The sequence below is a fragment of the Rutilus rutilus genome, assembly GCF_951802725.1.
Source record: "Rutilus rutilus genome assembly, chromosome: 18".
NCBI lineage: Eukaryota > Metazoa > Chordata > Actinopteri > Cypriniformes > Leuciscidae > Rutilus > Rutilus rutilus.
Window position 1 is genome coordinate 4,847,940 of NC_140231.1, and position 20,012 is coordinate 4,867,951.

A 20,012-nucleotide genomic window follows, 5' to 3' on the forward strand; every position below is an offset into this window, starting at 1 on the left:
CAACTTTTTCAATGGGCTCGAACGGAGCTAGGGAGAGGCCTTCAAGTACAACGGCCAGGTCCCATGTCGGCACCCTTGTGCGGACTGCTGGCCTCAGTCTCAAAGTGCCACAAAGGAAACAAGTAATTAGTTAGCTAGTGCCGCCACGTACACCTTCAGTGTCGAATGGGATAACCCTGTGGAGAAGTGCTCCTGCAGGAACTCCAGAACTGCACCCACCGGGCAGTTAACCGGGTCCAACTTGTGCCCCCCAACCCATGAGGGAGGCATCCGTCGTTAGCGTGATGCGACGACAAGAAGCTCCCAGCACGGGAACCAAGGTTCTTTCCACATGACTAAGGCACGAAGGCATCGCGGCATGACCTTGATCATGCGGAGTGGGTTCCCCTCGGGGAGAACGCCTTGGTCCTGGGCCACCACTGCAAAGGTCTCATGTACAACAGGCCGGAAGGTATAACGTTGGACGCTGCTGCCATCAGACCCAACAGTCTCTGAAATTGCTTTACAGTGAGCGGCTGGCCTAGCTTCACTTGTTTCATACGAGCAGGAAACAGACGTGCCTGCATTGTCCTGACGGGAAGCACCAGCGTGGAGGCTGCATGCGGTAAGGCAGAAAGCGTTCATCTAGTTTGCTTTTCTGTGCTTCCAAATCAGGTGGCAGAATGAAAAAAAAAAACATTAAGATAAAGGGAAGACTCTCCACTTTAAAGTGTACAGTTTCCTCATAGAGGGAGCTCTACAGTTTAGGATGGTCTCAACAACCTGAGCTGAGAGACCAGATTTCAGGAGTTGGTCCCTCTCAGGGGCCAAACCCACAGCTTCCACACCACATTCCTGTCCAGGCGTGATAAATTGTGCCCCCGGCCAGTGACAGGAGGTGAACCCCATCCTGGCGAACTCTCAAGAATTCCGGCAGCAGAACGATCAGGGGAAATGCATATAGACCCAGCCTTGGCCACATCTGAACCATGGCATCCAGCCCCAGTGAAGCTAGATGCATGAGGGGAAACCAGAGCGGACAGTATGTTGTCTCCTCGGATGTGAACAAGTCCGCATGGCCAAATTCCTTCCAAATCAACTGCACCGTCTCGAAATAGAGTTTTCATTCCTTGTGCCTCAGCCCCTGTCTTGACAATATGTCTGCTCCCTGATTCATGTATCTAGGAATATAGACTGCTCTCAGGGAGAACTGAATTATGTACCCTCATCTACAATCTGCAGGACCTAATGGGACATGTTTGGCCTAACGGGACTCATTCCACGCTACCAATAAGTTTGTCAAGGGAATAATTCTCTTGAGACTGACCTTTGGTGCATTCTGAATAGGGAGTCCGATGCCCTGAAGCGGATGACCGGCAAGGTGTAACCACACATACTGCTCTATAACCCTCCCTCAGAAGGGGTGAGCCGACATTCCTGTACTTTGCACCCACTCCATAGGCCACACTGTGATTCCCCCCACAATTCTAACATTTTGGCTGCATCTCTTTCCTCATTTTCATGATCCTCTCCACATCTAGCACACCTTCTTTTCCCTTTGCATGTCAGAGCAGTATGTCAAAATATTTGACCGTTAAAGTATCTCATATGTTTAGGGACATGTTCCCTCACATTATATGTCATGTATCCTAAAGTTACTTTGTTTGGGAGATTTTCTTCCTCAAACTCCAACATATATCATATATCAACAAATATCCATCTTATAATGGAATTTAATCTTCCCCCGTCACTCAGTTTCTCTCCTTTCAGAGTTGCTTTATGTCATCCATAGTAACTTTGACGGGTATACCCTTAAATCAATGTGTATCTCTTCTCCACATGGCTAGCACTTGTCACTTTATGTTTTCCTACTTTTTTTCCTTTCTTTCTGTTCTTAATTATTATAAATGATAAGTAAATTCCTATCTCAAAACTCTGGCCATTTTTACCTCACCTTCTTGATTCTTTTAATATCGTAGTCTACTTCACTGGGCTCATGGCATGCAACTCTTTTTCTTCACTAAATCTAAGTATTACCTTGAATTCATAACCCTCTTTACCAAGCCTTTACCACTCCTTCCTTTAGAGTTATTCGTCACCTTTTTGACTTTCCTCTTTCCAGCTTTTTCAAAGGAGTTTCCTCATTTCTTCCTTGATTTTTAATTTCCCTGATTAATCTCCATATGGTCTTTACTCTCATTTTCATCTGATTCCGCCCACTCTGGCCTTTTGCCTAACCACCACTGTTGTCATCATTCTGCCATCCTTGTATTCATACAGGTCATTTTATTTGTCAAATTAAATTAATTTAGTATTAAATAAAATAATGTGAAATTTAGTGATCAAACATTCAAGTTCAGGGAAGATGGAGGCAGGAGCCGGCAAACGTTGAACATAACTTTAATCATAAAATAAACATAAACAACAAAACTAAAGGAGTGGCAGCATCTGTCCTACTGACTGCAGCATATAACATGATAAAAACAGCAATAAAAAAAATTCTCCTTTGTGGGACTTGAGACTGGTGTGTCGCGCAGATGTGTCTTGTTAGCCGCTTTTCCACTGTTGGGCCAGTGCGAGCCAGGGCCAAAAATGTACTAGGCCAATAGCCGCGAGGCCAAAGTCAAGCAGTGTTTTCACTATTGTTCCAGTAGCCCCACAGTGTTACCCTGAAACCCGGCCTTAACACGCCTCCATAGAACAATGTCACACAACCCCACAATTTCACCAGCATGAAACTAGCTGACTAAAAACTAGTTAGGTCACAAAATGATCATGACAGTAGTAAATGTTTGGTCTTTACTTAAAGGGGACATATCATGCCAAATGCACTTTTTTAGCCCTTAAATGCATTTTGTTGTATATTTGGAGTGTTTAGAAGTACAGAAAATATTAAATGATTCTCTTCAGGTGCTTCGTTGATATCTTTATATTATGTTTTGGTCATATTTTTCAACCTGTTCCGATTTTTCTGTTATCTATGACGTTTTTTGAACTATTACGTCACAGTATTTGCAGCGGAACTGCCAAATAAGGACATTGACTTCCGGCCCAACACTTCGAACAATCCGCCATTTTTATTTCTCGCTGCAATTTTGTAGTCCAAGCTAAAGGATGCAGAAGTTACGAGAGGGTAAGTTAAAATGTTTGGTTGTTGGATGTAGTAACCCACACGCTTCATTACACCGTCTAATGTAGATAAACTGCCGCGCTTGTGACAAGGGCGCATGTTTAACTGAAAGAACGAGCAGAGAGAGAGACCCGGTCGCGCGCGCGCTCTCTCTCTCTCTTCAGAGCCAGGCGAAAGTGTAAACAAGACATCACCGTCTCCAAACTAGACGCTGTCTTGCTCTCTCTCCCTCGCACATATTAATCAAAATAAATCGACACAGTGGTAAAAGGTCGGAAGACCAAAGTTTCATGTTTAAATACAGTAACACACCAGTGCGATACATCCATATGAAGACGTTGTTCTACAGGTTCGTCGTCTTCATTTTCATCTCGCTCCGGCTCCGTCTATGGCTCGAACATGTAAGGCTGGCTGGACAAGTCTTCCATTGTTGACATTTTGTTAATAACGTGTGAATAAAAAGTTTCTGTGCCGCTAGATAATCGTATCTCTGCTATCAAACTACAAAAATGGCTGAACGGGGTGGAGTTGAACCTCTGCAACCTGGAGAGGGGGCGGGGTATGAAGTGTCTCAATTGTATTTAAAGAGACCGCACCAAAACAAGTTGCTCTCAGACGCACATCAGAAAAGGGGTAGAAAAGGGGCCTGTGGAGCTATAATAATGAGGAATTCAGACCCAAGCATTGCAGTTCCGCTTTATATAGACTACAAATGTATGATTTATATGTAAAAAGGAACAATTTAAAAGCATGATATGTCTCCTTTAAAAAATCAAGACTCCATGCATCGACATTTGACACATAATTTACAGTAATTTATCAAACCTTTAAGACATCAATCATTCTGAATCAAACTGGTAATTATCATTATCTCACGTAAAAGGAGAACACATACTTATTCGGTCATGACTGCTTCCATTTATTTGTGATCAGGAACACACAAAACAACCCCATTAATGGTTTGAAGGCAAAATAAATATTGCTAAAATACCATTAGAAAAATGTTTATTAATAACATTATATCATGTTTGTCATATTTCTTTGAAGAACGAGCATCGCTCTTAACTTAAGAGGTTTGAGCAATCTCTCCCATCTCACTATACTGTTAGCCTTTCAACCAGACAAACAGAGGGAGCTCACGGACATGGAAGTTATTTGAGTAACCGGAGTAATTGTAAAATGTGACGTATATGGATACATTAGTCCTATATCAACAAATGCACAGGGAAGAGACTGATGAAACCAAATAAATACACAATCATATAAATTATATATGATTTATCTTAGTTCTTCAAATGTTCTCAGGTATTTTCCATAATCATATGTGTATTTATTATCATAATGGTTAGCATAAGTAGCCTTTAGCATCGCATATAAATATATTTCTACCTCATGCAGTGATCAGAAACCCTGGATTGAATTATTTATATTTATATTTATATTTATATATAGCAATTTCAAACATTTGCTGGTATCTGAAATTAGTTTTGAGCTGAAAATTGTTTTAAATGCCTTACAGGTTTTTGTTAGCTGGTAGTCTGATATGATAACATGAGAAATGAGCAGCAGTGTTGACCCTCTCCTGACTGAGATAAACATTTGTTCATGAGCACTCCTCAAGCTTTAGACCAAGCCCCGGAAGTGACAGTGGAAACTGGTTATTAGCATTCACTGCACCAGCCCCGCTCCGCTCCGACGGCTCTCTGCCCCACCCAGCTTCATACCACATACCACGTATATAAAAAGTTACTTATATTGATAAAACTTTATTAAATGAACATGATTTCTGAGACCCATCGGATTGATTTTCATTGGCTGTGGAGGTGAACACGACACCTCCTATGATTCCATGCACATTAACAGTGTTATCACTGTCTCAGTGGTAGTATTATCAGTGTATAACAAAGTTTAAGTTTTAAGTATTTTAAGTTTATAAAATAAAATGTCTGCATAATCCTCCTTAATGCAAAATTCATAATGATTTACAATGATGTCATATTAAGCTATATTTTATTTAAGCTCTATCTTTGCGTCTAGTACATTATACCCACCCACCCCCAACACATATTTTGAGCAGTAAGATGGAGTATATGAAATTGCAAAATAAATATACATTTGTCAAAAAGTACTTTTTACATTTTAATACTTTAATACATTAAAAAGTACTTCTGTGCTTTTACTCAAGTAAAACTGAAAAGGAGTACCTAATACATTTACTAGTGATAATTTATTAGGGTATGTGGACTTTTAATCAAGTACTTGATTTGTCTACTTCATCCACCATTGTAGGGAATGCACAGCCATGTTTATATATTTATAAATAGGGCTGTACTGCAATCTAGTGGTTACACCATGGTATTACAGATGATAAATGGTGCATAATGTAGAGGTAAATTAGCCTGGGTTTCCCCATACTGCCTTGCTCGCAGCGCGATTCTATTCACGCTGCTATGGCAGTCTGGACACCATGGGACAATTTTTCCCCTGAAAAAGGGAACCAATCACAGAACGGGGAGGGAGCAGCAAGATGATGACGACACCGAAGCAGTTTGTTTATATCAGACTCGACGTTACCTTCTACCCTCATGTTTATCTTGCACAAACGGTAATATTCGCTAAACGCCATCGTGTACAAATAAATCTTTGACCCATCGTCTTTTTCCTCGTCGAATTTCTCTCACTCTACATACGTCATCTGGTATAATTGAAGCGATTGGCTATGAGCTACATACAGGCGCATTTGATAGACATTCATAGCGCCCAATAAACGGCTCTGGGCATTCGTAAACCACGCCTCAAATACGAGAAAATGCGCACGTAGTTCCCAGACCAAGTCTCAATGAGACTTGGTCTGACGTTAGCCAGGCTAGAGGTAAATATTTAGTACCATAAAATCCCCTTATATAGCAAGTATTTAGTTCTGTCAGGGGTGATCCTGAATTCAGCCTATAGGGGCCTGTGTAGATCCGCCCTTGCTTTAGGGAATAAAACCTGACTATTTTGGAAATAAACACACACACATTTACATAACATATGCATGTGTGCATTACCACCTTGGCGATTGCAATAATTTTCAATAACTTAACAACATCCTTTATTCAGTCAATGTACTGTACATGATTTACTTATATTCTTTCTAATTCTGTGTCAAGTGAATGTCCTGAAAGACTGTCAACATACCTTCTGTTCTCTTCTTTTTAAAGAATGTCAAAAGATGTCCTTCATCTTTCATCATCCAAAGCATAAAACTGACAAAAACTTGCCTGACCTTGTGTATTACTTATTGAAATATTGAGATCTGATTTATTTAAACACTAATAACATTAAAATGAATGTATTTAATGACAGTCAGTAACAATACAAAATCAATAAACAGAAAAATAAGCCAGTAAAACAAAGGAGGAGAGGCATCTTGAGTAGATGCACCATTTGACATTGTGCTAGAGAAATCGTATTTCAGGTGGTTCAACAAACAAGACTTATAAGATATACCTGTTTTCTTTCTAAAGCATCTCACGTCTATTAGACTACTGAGAAGTACATATGAAGAACCAAAATAGGCATTTCACAATCAGTGGGCATTTCAAACCATGATGGGGTATCATGAAGACGAATCATGAAGGCTCATTGCCTCATTGCCAAAATTTCAATGCTGATCCAACATACTTTAAACACTGAAACGTCAATCTCAAACAAAATTGTGGTTTGGAGGAAAACTCAACATTGTTTCAATATTACCTTGCTATCTGGGTTGCTTTTGTAATAAAAAAATATATATTTACAAGTGATCATGGTTTAATATTCACCCTGACTTCTTTAATTGATTCTTTATGCAACTCTAGTCTGATTACATTCTTCTGGAAAGCATTTATCCAGTTATAACAATTATGAAGCACGCCTGCTATTAATTGCATTTGATGCCAACTCTCAGCTTACATGTTTTGTCATTCGTTTTATTATGTATATCACTGTATTCTAGTGCTGTAGATTATTAATGTTGTTACAGGTATGCCAATGAAACAGCTTATATAGAGAAATCTAATTAAGGAAATTTCTGTCTATAGGTTGACCATTGATGCAGAGTGCCAGCTTAAACTGAATAACTTTCCAATGGATGAACATTCATGTCCCCTGGAGTTCTCAAGCTGTAAGTCTGGCCATATGCTTAACTTGCAAATCCATCTATATTGGTTCCATTCTTGCTTGCTTTTTCTCTCCAGTTTTCTCCACCCCATGACTGCTTTCATGCTCTGATGTAGTTGAGAGCATATAAACCATTTTATGATGCTATTAAAGACACTTCCCTTAAATCTTTGTCTTGAAATATGAAGGACAGGTAATGAGGAAAATGACAATTTCCCCTAACTTGGAGATACATGTCTTCACATGCTTATACAAGCAAGCTGTGTCTGACTGCCATAGTTTTCTTCTTCTCATTTGGCTATGGATAGGAAAAGAAGCAGCAGATGTGTCATGGGACAGTCTCATGGGACAGCATCATCTGTAGTTTCAGAGGAAATAGTGAATTTTTCCCCCCCCTAGAAACAGTACAGAGGGAAATGTGTTACTTTGAGAGTTGGAAATTGTTCTTGTTTATTAGTGGGGTGAGGCCAGTGAGCTTTGCATCTCCTTGTGTTTTGAAAACCACACATCTTATGTCATCATATATATATATATATATATATATATATATATATATATATATATAGTGCCGAAAAACGGTTCATTACTCGAAGCTTTTAACACAATGTGCATCTTGTGGTTAGACTTGTTTTCTCCACCATATCTAACAAATCATTGCGGAGCAAAGGATATACAGTTTGAAAAAGCATGAGACCAAACAAAGCTTTGGAAGTCCGTTACATACAAGAGTGGTATCAATCAATACAGTTCTATCTAATCTGATCTAAATTAATTTGTGCCAATGAGACCACAACTCAAGTCATGTGTAGCCTGGTAAATGGATTCACATACTGATCAATAATATAAAATATACAAGTATGTGATCATAATTAATAATTGACGTGAGTAGTTAAAAATATATATATTTTGGGTGAGCTGTTTAACTCTTATGTTCTGTTCAGGGTCTCTGAGACCCCAGCTATAAAACATGATTAAATGCAAAAGAGGTGTGATGTGTATTCAGTTTCTGTCTGGTGTTGAGGTTACAGTTGAAACTATATTCTACTGAATCCCACTCGTGCACACACACACACACAAGTCTATGTAAAGTCAAACACAAGGGTTATGGAATGTGATTGTGCAACAGTGCAAAGGTGAATAATGGACTTTTTTTTTTGTCTGGGAATGTGCTTGGGGTGTAGACTTGGACCGCAAAGGCCTCAATTTTTTATTCAAAAACAGGATCTGTTACTGTGTGTTGGAGATCAGTTAGTTCCTTATTTTGCTGATTACTTCTCCAGCCTTGGAGAATACTCTCTCACATGAGACAGAGGATGCAGGCGTACTGTTTAGCCAGGCCATGAAGGTGGGGATAGGACACCTTCTGTCTAGACCAGTATTCAAGTGAATCAACACAACATGGCAGAATGGGATCCTCAAGGTACTTCTGAACTTCCACTGTATCATCTGCAGTGGCACTGTTGGTACGCTGCGGAGCACTTGAATGCCTGTCCAGGGTTTTTCTTAGGTCTACCACCACAATGTTTGGTAATGAGCTTGTGGGTGCTGCTGAAGACCCTGCTGGTGCTGCTGAGGTTCCTTGTGTTGGTTGAGCCTGTGGTGCTGGTGTTTGTGGTTGCCTCTCAGGTCCAGAGGCATTGATGATTGCTGCACATTGTGAAATTAGATTTTTTCACCGCAGTCTGGGCACAGGTGTCATTACTAAAATCCACCATTTTAAAACAATGGTGTTGCCAGAGCAAGGCAGCTCTTTTGCTCATGAGTGATAAACCTCTCATTCAGTTGTTTGGGCAGGTTTGCAGCCAGTCGTGAGCTCATATCTTATGTTATTTTGGTACTCATATCTCGAATTAATGTTTTCAACATTCTGATCATTGGGATCACCTTGGATCCTGACAACCTTTTCTCCTCAGACATTTGCACCGTGGCTTGGTGGAAAGGCTCAAGAATCCCAAGGCACTGATTTATAGAATCAGTTCATAGAATCAGTTTCATAGAATATTCCTCATGTGTGAATGGTGACAGCTTGGATCTTAGAGTGAGGAGGACTGCTCCTAGAGGCTCTTGGTGCTCATACAGCTGCTGAAACATTGTGAAGGTGCTGTTCCATCTGGTTTCCACTTCCTGAATCAGTTGAGGCCTACCCATCTGGTGCTGGAACTGTGAAACCCTGTCCTTCTGTGGTGCTGGATCTGAAGTGAACCACGATCTTGTGCCCTCGGGTACGGAGGTCTTCTAACTCAGGGATTGAATCAATGGCTTTCTTCACCACCAAGTTGAGACCATGGGAGAAGCAGTGTGCATTTTTAAAGTTTCAACACAAGCCACCATGTTTGCTGCACCATCAGTGACCATGCAGCTCACTTTTCCAGAGATTGCAGCATTGGGTGGGGGTGTAGGGCTATCTGCATGCTTAGCCCCAAGGTGCCTCAGCATTGAGGACATATTATTGTTGTTGTGCACCAATTGTTGAGTACAAAGCAAGCATCGAACCTGAAAAAGTATAAACATCATTACAATTATTAGCACATTAACAGATCTATTAAAAAATGTATTTGCTCATACATATACAACACATTATGATCAGTCTACCATAATGATAATAATAATAATAATAATAATAATAATAATAAGAAGAAGAAGAAGAAGAAGAAGAAGAATTATTGCATTAGCCTACCTTAGTAGGGGATTCCATGTCAAAATGCTCCCAAAGAATGGATTGGTCTCTCTTTCTCAAAATAGTCGTTTGCATCTTGATCTTCTACTGACAGCCCTCGAAGTGACGGGATAATCATTTCCCTTTTATGCATCAGGTGGGGTTACGAAGCACCACTTATTTCAGACCTAAGCTTTGAAAACTTTGTCGTTGCATCGGAGTCCCGGTATCAACAATCCCAACACTGGTTTTACAAGTTGTGTTGTTACAAAGAGTGGATAGTTAGGCATGTAAGCAAGCAAGCAAGCAAGCATGCTTTTTGAGTTGACAGCAGCAGCAACAGTAAATACACATTTAAAGTGATGTTTAATGTTTTACAAGTTGCTTATCATGAAAGGAGTAAACAATTAAGCAAAGCTAGCCTGACAGTATGCAAGCTTAAAGCTAGCATGAGTCCCCTTCTTGCCTTAAAATAGCTTGAATGTAACTCTACACCCTTGCTTCATTTAGTATACTTGGAACCATAAAAATGCAAATTAGCCCTGCCTCCACTCTGTCAACTTACTGAGGTAAACGCTGCACAATGGAATCGCTCTTTACAACGGTGGACATAAAGGTAATTAGTATGATTAGCCTTTTGCTTGACTACGTTATCAACCAGCTAACAATGTGTTGCTAATGTTACACAAACCATGTTCCCATTAAGAGTCAGACAGCTTAATTTTACATTTACATTTAATCATTTAGCAGACGCTTTTATCCAAAACGACTTACAAATTAGGAGAGCAATAGAAGCAATCAAACTAACAATAGGGCAGCAATAGTCAAGTCAAGTCACCTTTATTTATATAGCGCTTTTTACAATACAGATTGTATCAAATCAGCTTCACAGTGATAACATGAAAATAATACAACAAAGTTTGTTTCTAGAAGAAAATTGCGTCATCGTCCACCTTAAGTAAGGCAGATCAATAATGTTGAATATTAAATGTCCCCAACTAAGCAAGCCAAAAGCCATATGTGTCACGGGTTGGTTCAAGCAAAGAGGATGCAGGATCTAATCGCAGCAGTTTTTATTCACCAAACTTAAAAATCTCCAGCAGGAACAAAGAAACATGGACAGAAGAAACCACCATAAACGCAACAATGACCGACCAGGAACAGACTGAAACACAGTGCTTAAATACACATAACAGATCAGGGAAACGAGACACAGCTGGGACAAATTAACTCATAACGACTAATTAACAAGACAACACACCTAATGACGAGGAACCTACCAGGAACCTAATTAATTATTAACCAAGGAGACAAACATAACCCTGACAGTACTCCCCCCTCCCGGTAGGTGCGTCCTCACGCCGTAGATGGTGCAACAGGGGAGGGAGGGCAGGCGTCCTGGCAGGGTATGATGGCTCCAGGGCGATGCCGGCAGCTCGAGAGACCAGGGTGGAGCAGGCTGTGCAGGTGGCCATGGCGGAGACGACCCTTTGGGCGGCAATGGCGGAGATGACTCTTAGGGCGACCATGGCGGATCAGCCTTCATGGCCTTTCCGTGGGACCTATAGGGACCTCGGGCAGCGAGGCGGCCATCTTGGCCGGAGGCGAGGGTTCAGGTGCAGCTGACCTGGCGTGAACAGTCTCTGGCTCGGCAGGCATGACGTGAACAGTCTCTGGCTCGGCAGGACTGACATGAAGCTCAGGCTCGGCAGACATGACGTGAAGAAGCTCAGGCTCGGCAGACTTGACGTGAAGAAGCTCAGGCTCGGCAGACATGACGGGAAAAGACTCTGGAAGGGGGCTCTCTACAGGACGAGACTCTGGAAGGGCGGCGGTCTCAACAAGACGAGACTCTGGAAGGCCGCCGGTCTCGAAGGGACGAGACTCTGGAAGGGCGGCCATCTTGGGACACTGTTCAGGGGCTGGAGCCATCACTGGGGTGATGGTGATGCGAAGACCTCTCTCGATCAGGATCCTGATGAGGTAGTTAGTCAGGTCATGGCCAGCCAAGTCCATTGTTACTGCTGCTAGATCCAATGTATGGTCGGTCGTTCTGTCACGGGTTGGTTCAAGCAAAAAGGATGCAGGATCTAATAGCAGCAGTTTTTATTAACCAAACTTAAAAATCTCCAACAGAAACACAGATACATGGACAGAAGAAACCACCATAAACGCAACAATGACCGACCAAGAACAAACTGATAGGAAGGGCCTGATCCTTCTAATGTTGTATATGGCAAATCTGCAGGACTGGGCAGTTCTAGCAATGTGGTCTGTGAAGTTCAACTGATCATCAATCACAACTCCAAGGTTTCTAGCTGTCCTGGATGGAGTTATGGTTGACGAACCTAGCTGAATGGAGAAGTTTTGATGGAGTGTTGGGTTGGCCGGGCCGCAGGGTTTAGTTGAGGGTTGTCTTTCATCTAGCAATAAATGTCTGTCAGGCAGGCTGAGGTGCGAGCAGCTACCGTCGGAACCTCTGGTTAGAATGAGAGGTAGAGCTGTGTGTCATCAGCATAGCAGTGATAGGAAAAAACATGTTTCTGAATGACAGATCCTAGTGATGACATGTAGATGGAGAAGAGAAGTGTTCCAAGCCCTGAGCCCTGAGGCACCCCACCTTTCCACGACACCCTGAAGGACCTACCTGAGAGGTAAGACTTGAGCCACTGTAGTGCGGTTCCCGAGATGCCCTTTGTCTTGAGGGTTGACAGGAGGATCTGGTGGTTGACTGTGTCAAAAGCAGCAGACAGATCCAGCAAGATGAGTACTGGGGATTTGGAAGCTGCTCTTGCCAGTATCAGAGCTTCAATAACCGAGAACAGGGCAGTCTCAGTTGAGTGTCTGCTTTTGAAACCAGACTGGTTGTTGTCCAGGAGGTTGTTCTGTGCGAGAAAGATAAATACTTGGTTGAAGACGACTCGTCAAGTGTTTTAGCAATGAATGGAAGAAGGGATACCAGTCTGTAATTTTCTAGATGTGCTGGATTTAGATTGGGTTTCTTAAGCAGTGGGGTTGCCCGAGCCTGCTTAAATGCTGTGGGAAAAGTACCTGTGTGAAGAGAGGTGTTGATGATATCAGTGAGTGCGGGTACAACTGAAGAAGAAATGGCTTAAAGGAGATGAGTGGGGATAGGATCAAGTGGATAGGTAGTAGGGAGATTGGAAAGGATGAGTTTTGAGACTTCTGCCTCTGAGAGTGGAGAGAAGCCAGAATGTGTGTGTTAGCTGTTAAGATACGCGTGTCAAAATGTGGTGTGGAAAATTGGTCGCTTATGGTGGTGGTTTTATTTATGAAGAATGTGGCAAAGTCATCAGCTGTTAGGGTTTATCATGGAAGAGGAGGAGGAAAGTCTGATTTGTTTACAGCAGACTGGCAATTACAGAGACCAAAAGAAAAAGAAAGTAATGTACTAGAATCACAGGGAAAGTAGGTTGTTAGGATTGCACTGCCTCCTACGTGAGACATGATTTACGAGTGTTAGTAATAGTAGGGATTTTGAAGCACATAGTGAAAACAGGTCAAAAGAACAAGCAGATGAGAACAAGCTGTATTAAAGGAAAGAAAAACAATACTCAAGTACCTTGTTTTTGCTCGGTGGAGTCACGTAGGTAGAGTCGCTGGTCTTTACACTCTTCAGTCACACGAGGGCTGCAGCTGTATATACCAGTGTGGTGCCGAAGGATCAGCCTCCATGGCATTGACCCGTGAGCTAGGCTCGGCCACTATGGCTGGAGATGTAGCCATCACTGGACCCTAGTCAGAGGCTGGAGCCATCACTGGACTCAGTACTGTGCTCAGGGGCTGGTGTGGAGCTGTTAATAGACATAAAGAATAAAGGTTAGAGCCATAATAGACAGTGCAGTGCTCTCTGAGTTAGGCACTAGAATTTCTCTTACTGGAATGGACTGGGGAATTTCACTCTCTGGAGTGGACTGGGGAATTTCTCTCACTGGAGCGGACTGGGGAATTTATTTCACTGGAGCAGACTGGGGAATTTCTTACACTGGAGCAAATTCAGGAATTTCTCTTACTGGAGCAGACTGGGGAATTTCTCTCACAGGAGCGGAATCGGGTATTTCAATCTCGGGAGCGAATTTGGGGGTTTCACTCCCTGGAGCGGATACGCCACACATTAACTTGGTTTAGTTAGTTAGTTAAATGGTCAGAGTAATCTGTTTGTCATGAATGCAGCTAATACAATTTTTTTTTTCTGCTTTCTGCAGTGTTTTAGTGAAAATACCTACCGGTATTTTGCTGCTCACCGTGTACAGCCTCAGTTTACAGCATACCCACACTATTGATGATCGTGGTCTGGATCGTGTGATAGATTCTCATTTTCACCATGCATAATTTCACCGTTGCAGCCCTACTTTAGAGTGCTCTAATGGAAGTTGCTGCAAATCTTGTTTGCAGAATTCACATGGGCAAATATTTCAAAGGGAAAAGAATGTAATTGTTCATTGATAATTGGGCTTTCAAAGTATTTTTGTTCCACTTATCTTTGGTATTTTGTGTAGTTTTTCTTAAAGACCCTCTGTGGTGAAAATCAAGTTTTTAATGTTGATTAAATGTCTATGTGGTGTTTTTAATATGCTTTAAGACAAACCATGTGCAAATCCATAACTCAATACCATTGTTGAGTATTTTCTTTTTAAAACTGCAGTGAACCAAAGACAGTCTCAAAAACACGGTTTAAAATCGCTGGTGTTTCTGGCGTCACACACTACCTTGACTACCGGTGGTCTTTAGCATATTAACAGCGAACTAGTAGTGGAGTCTCCAGAGAAGCCCAGGTCATCCCGGTATATTTTTCTGTTGATATAAGAAGTCGGATAGATTTAGCAATATAGCGGGTGTATTATGTATATTGTGATGTTATGATGAACTATATGCCTTTCTCCACTGACATTGTGTTGTTCAAAGCATTTCTAATGATTTTTAGAAGGTTAATCATATTAATCACCGTTATGTGTCTGACATTGTAATCGTTGTAATGACGATCGATACAATTGTGCAGAGTTTACCTCAGTAACTTGACTGAGTGGATCTGTGAGTGGAGTGGAGGCGGGGCTAATTAGCATATTCATGGTTCCGCGTATACTAAATGAAGCACAGGCTTAGAGTTGCATTCAAGCTATTTTAAGTCATGCAGAACTTTTTTTCACAGGAAAAAAAACCTTTATGTTGTTTTGGTGATCAAAGATGAGTTTGAAAGGATAAAATGATTGACTACAGGGGGATTTTTAAAAGAAATCTGGATGAATACATCCACATCATGGTGTCTGAAATTATGGAGTATTTTTAAATGTTTGCTTGTATGTAGGTTTTTAGACCAACTCTAATTGTTTTGCAGATGGCTACCCCAAGGAGGAGATTGTATACAAGTGGAAGCGCAGCTCCGTGGAAGTTGGAGACATCCGCTCCTGGCGTCTTTACCAATTCTCCTTTGTTGGCCTGAGGAATACCACAGAGGTTGTCAGGACTGTGTCAGGTAAAGTTTCAGGTTTATTTTGCGTCTTTAATTCTTTGTATGTGTTTTTGTCTTAAATGACTAAAATGTATGTTGCAAGTTGACAAGCCTCTATGGTGACTGGGAAGGGACCAGTTAACTTCGTTTTGTCGTGGCCAAGACATATTAACTCATGGAAATGTGATATACCGTGGCCACAAGATTATTTATGTTAAGTTCACAACATCTTGATGTCGTTGCCACTCAATGTGAAATATTTTTCTATATGTACTTTGTGCATATACAAACCCTTTAACAGCAACAATATTAATCCGTAGCAAGTGAAACGAGTGAGTGAGGGGAGACGGGTTTGTGTGTCAACTCGCTGTCAGAGAGATGAGAGATAGAGAAAGAGCAGCTGGTATCGTGTATCTATTCTGTGGAAAATGAGTATTGGAAGCGTTTCAGATATTTCAGTATTGATATGTATCCAAAAACCTATATTTTTGACAACACTACATTGCACTTGGTTTATTATTTCAGATGCCTTTTGAGAAGACTACAACTGAAAAATTTATATATTATATAAAAAATTCAACCTTCAAAAGTGGCTAGTAGGAGGGGCTGCATTACACACCTCTTCTGAAATACCCACGCAAATGACAAGTTGGCGCGTGTTAATGTCAAGCCCTGGTGGTGTGTATGAGCACCACTAATTAAACAGTTTCTCAAGAAAGGCACCAGAATTTGTGGGTCTCATAGGTGGCACCAAATTAATATTGTGAGTTTGGTCACACGTCACCTAAAGTGAGTATGAGAGTGTCAGATGACTCTGTTCTTCTTTAATTTTGGGACACAAGCAAGGAATTTCACTTTGACCGTAACAAACAATGAAAGACTGTTGAATAAATAATGTTTCCTCAACGCTGCGTCAGTAGCTGATGCTGTGGGAACTCTATACCACAGTGCCACATGAAATGTATTTATGAAAAAAAAAATTTGCCTTGTTGCAGTCTAGAAATGCAATACAACTAAAGCCACAGGCCTGATCATGTTTTATTTCAAATCTGAAGATAACTCTAAACCTTCTAAAAGGTTTTTTATGAAATATTTTTTGAGACCATGTCATGGGATTTTATTTAGAGAAGACTCTAAAATGATAAGTAATGTTTATTCACATCTTCTAAGCATCCATTCAGTCTACTGTCTCTATTGTTTTGTGGTGCAAACTGCCTCATTTAAACTGCACACAATCACGCCTCTCTAGGTGGGATATGGCTCTCATTGTTATTCTTTTTCTTTATTATATTTACTGATGACTTTCTTTTCACACTTTTTAAATCCCTCATTTCTTTGATCAAACTTCTCACTTCACCTTCTTTGGCTTTGAATTAAATGCTCTTCTTAAAAAAGAAACATTCAAATGATCTTTATTTGTTAAAAATGAGTCATAAAACAATCACTCCTCATAACAGGTGCATAAGGGTTAGCTAGCATGTTAGCTTAACACAGCATCAAAACATGAACATTTATGAGATTCAAATAATAGTTTTGCCCCAAACTCACTTTATAACGTCGGTCGAGAGTTTGAGATAACCTTTTATGATCCCATATGGCTCTATCACAGAATGAGGCAGAAATGATAGTATTTTATGGTATTCTGTACTGTGATAAATGTCGATTAGCATTGCTTTATAAATCTGTTTTATTCTCATGAAAATACGCGAGATGGCTTGAAGAACACAGTTAACCATATATAGTCGCAGTTGTGTGTTTATTGTCATCATGTTTCATCAGTCAAAACGTCTCTTAGTGATGGGCGCTTTTAAAAAACACTTTGTGAGGCTTTGAAACCTTTGCGAATCATTTGTTTCAAACCAGTGATTCAGAGTGCGTATCAAACCGTCAAAGTCATGTGACTTCAGTAAACAAGGCTTTGTGATGTCATAACTGTTTTTAAATGTTTAGAAATTTCAATGGTTCGCCTCTAGGGGGCGATGATCTGAGGCCATGTTAAACGAAGGCCCTGTTAAACTTTCTATGACTAGTTAGGTTCCAAGAAGGGAACTTAAGCAGGATGGAAAGGTTTCAGTTATCTCGTCCCATGCATGAAACAAGAAAGTGAATGTCTCAACAAAGAAACGCTATCAACTGGTGCGTGTTTAGCAGCAATCATGGCTGACAGGATGGACCCTGAAGCACACGAAGTGGCAGAGTTAGCATAACGGTCCCCTGAGGGCATCGAAGGGAGACGGGCACCGTATAATGAGGTGTTGACCGCTCTGCTTCGGGGGGGGGACTGTCCTCATTGGCCTGTGCCCTCGGACGTCAGAACCTTTTCCCCGCAGCCTTCTTAGAAATAATGATGGTCCTCAGATCTGTCTTACCCTTTGAAGGCTGCGGTTGAGAGCGCTTTTCCGTTTCCCCAGTCTTTTTGTGGGGGAGCACGGGAAGCAACACTCTGCTTTTGTGTGGCACAGTGTGAGGAGCTGGCTTTTGATGTTTGGGGCTGCTCCCGCTCAGCAGCCCCGGAGACATGTGTGCGGCGGGGGAGGAGTTTCTGGAATGCAGCCGCCTGTTTAGCCGACTCCTGAAACCTCTCGACAACCGAATTCACTGCGCTGCCAAAGAGGCCAGACGGTGACAGAGGTGCATCCATTAAAAAGTTTTTATCTTTTTCCTTTATATTACTCAAGTTGAGCCAGAGATGTCTCTCAGTGGCCACCAGGGCTGCCATAGAATGGCCGATTCTGGCCGATTTTAGCTGTCTCCTTGGCGGCCCTGAGAGACAAATCTGTGGCCAGACGCAGTTCTCAAACAGCATTCGGGCCAATACCCCCGCCCTCATCTAGGTCTCCTAACAATTCAGCCTGGTAAGCCTGCAGCAGTGACATTGTATGGAGGCATGCTGCAGCCTGACCAGTAGCTGAATAAGCCTTACCCACCAAATTATGCTGATGTTGTTCTAACTGGCTTGGTGGGTAATTCCCTTAAGGGAAGATGCTGATTCAGGGGAGAGTTAGCTCGCGAGCGTCTCTTCCACCTTTGGCATCTCTCCATAACCGTGTTCTTTCTAGTTAGAGATAGAGGAATAGTGTGATGTTTGTGGACTATAAATTATTCTGAAACTGTTTTTTCGTTTTGAGATTGTGAACGAGAGGTCAGGAAGCGTTCATCTAGCTTGCTTTTTGAACGAATGTCCTGCTTATCAGCCGGCCAATCAATGCTTAATCTTTCAACCGCTCTCGTTACAACCTCAACAAGCTCCTCAAAAGCATGAGACTGAGGTGGCAAGTCCTCAGTATCTCCTGCTTCGACACTAACAACATCCAGTGCCTCAGAACTGGATAGCTGCAGTGTCGGTCCTTCAATCAGGGCAGAAGTAACCGTAGTGCATGCTTCCAAACCCTAAGAGAAGGCACTGGATCTGTCGGGTGAAGGCAGAGGCTGGGCTCGTCTCTAACCTCGCTGACACATCTATTTGTGAACCCAAGTCTGAAACCTCCGCTGTGCCTCGGCAGCAGTGGGACCCGAGCCTGAGCGTCCTCGCGAAAAACGCCAGGCGGGATCGGAGTGTCCGCATTGGAAGTACTTCGCAGTGCTCACATCCACTTCCCTCGAGCACTGACTGTGCATGCTCCTCACCCAAACATGCAACACACAGAACATGTGTGTCCCCACCCGTTAAATAGCGCAGGCAGGGCTGCACACACAGTCTGAACTGCTGCTGCTTACTCGCCATAATTTACTATATATAGTGACAATACAACACCAAATAGACAAGAGACAGTTTTACAAAGAGCGCTTGTAAAGACGAAGCTAGCGCTGCTTTGTTTGGGCAGGCTTTATAGTTTCCTGGTCCATGATGTCACCCGCCTTTGACGTTCCGCCACACCACTGGACTAATTTTACATGTGCCTCAAGACATCATCACACAAAGCGTTCCCTTAGCGTCAATCGACGCAATGCGAGTTCCCTTGAAAGGGAACGCGACAGACAGAACCAAAGGGGAGAATGGATCATTTTGCTCAAATTGAACAGGGCTGTGTTTAAGTCCAATTTGTATGCCCTTCCCTTAATAACTTCCCTCTGTCTCATTCACTCGGATGTACATCATTGCTTAAGTTGCATAAGTGCCCACTACTGGTGGAAACCTTGAAATGCATTTAAATGGAACACTGTAAGCTCTTGATCACCTTGGAATTCGTTATGGGGCTGATTTATTATATATAGTTTATTTTTCCTTATACATTTGTTTACACACCATTCTATAGGCCTGTATGTATGCTTGGGCTGTTAAAAAAATTAAATATACAAAAATGTATATATTTATATAAAACAGTAAAATACAAAAAACAAAAATAATAATAATACAATAGCTATAACTGTGTAAAAAACAGTCAGCTTAAGGTGTCAGGGAAATAACAATGGGATCCAGTAGTGAATGCAATCAATAGTTTATTTTAAAAAATCAAATAAACATAGTAGAGAGATGGTCAGATGTTGCAGAATAGCAGGTAAGAGATGACCACTTTGGCAGCGAGGATCATACTACAGTGGGCTGGTGGCGCAGACTGCCGACCAATATATCCAGAGAGAATTCAAGAATGATAACAGCAGGTAATCCAGCATGAACGAGGCAAAACAAACTG

General features: G+C 41.7%; 1 protein-coding gene across 4 annotated transcripts in view; it reads left to right on the forward strand.

Moving 5' to 3' along the window:
- gabrg2 (gamma-aminobutyric acid type A receptor subunit gamma2) overlaps positions 1-20,012 on the forward strand; it is a 90,242-nt gene that overhangs the window by 41,275 nt on the left and 28,955 nt on the right. For all 4 annotated transcript variants that reach the window (XM_084386260.1, XM_084386261.1, XM_084386259.1 and 1 more), the window contains exons 5-6: positions 7,174-7,256; positions 15,265-15,402. In XM_084386260.1, the coding sequence (XP_084242386.1) occupies positions 7,174-7,256; positions 15,265-15,402 (221 nt within the window). The remainder of the gene's footprint in view (positions 1-7,173; positions 7,257-15,264; positions 15,403-20,012) is intronic.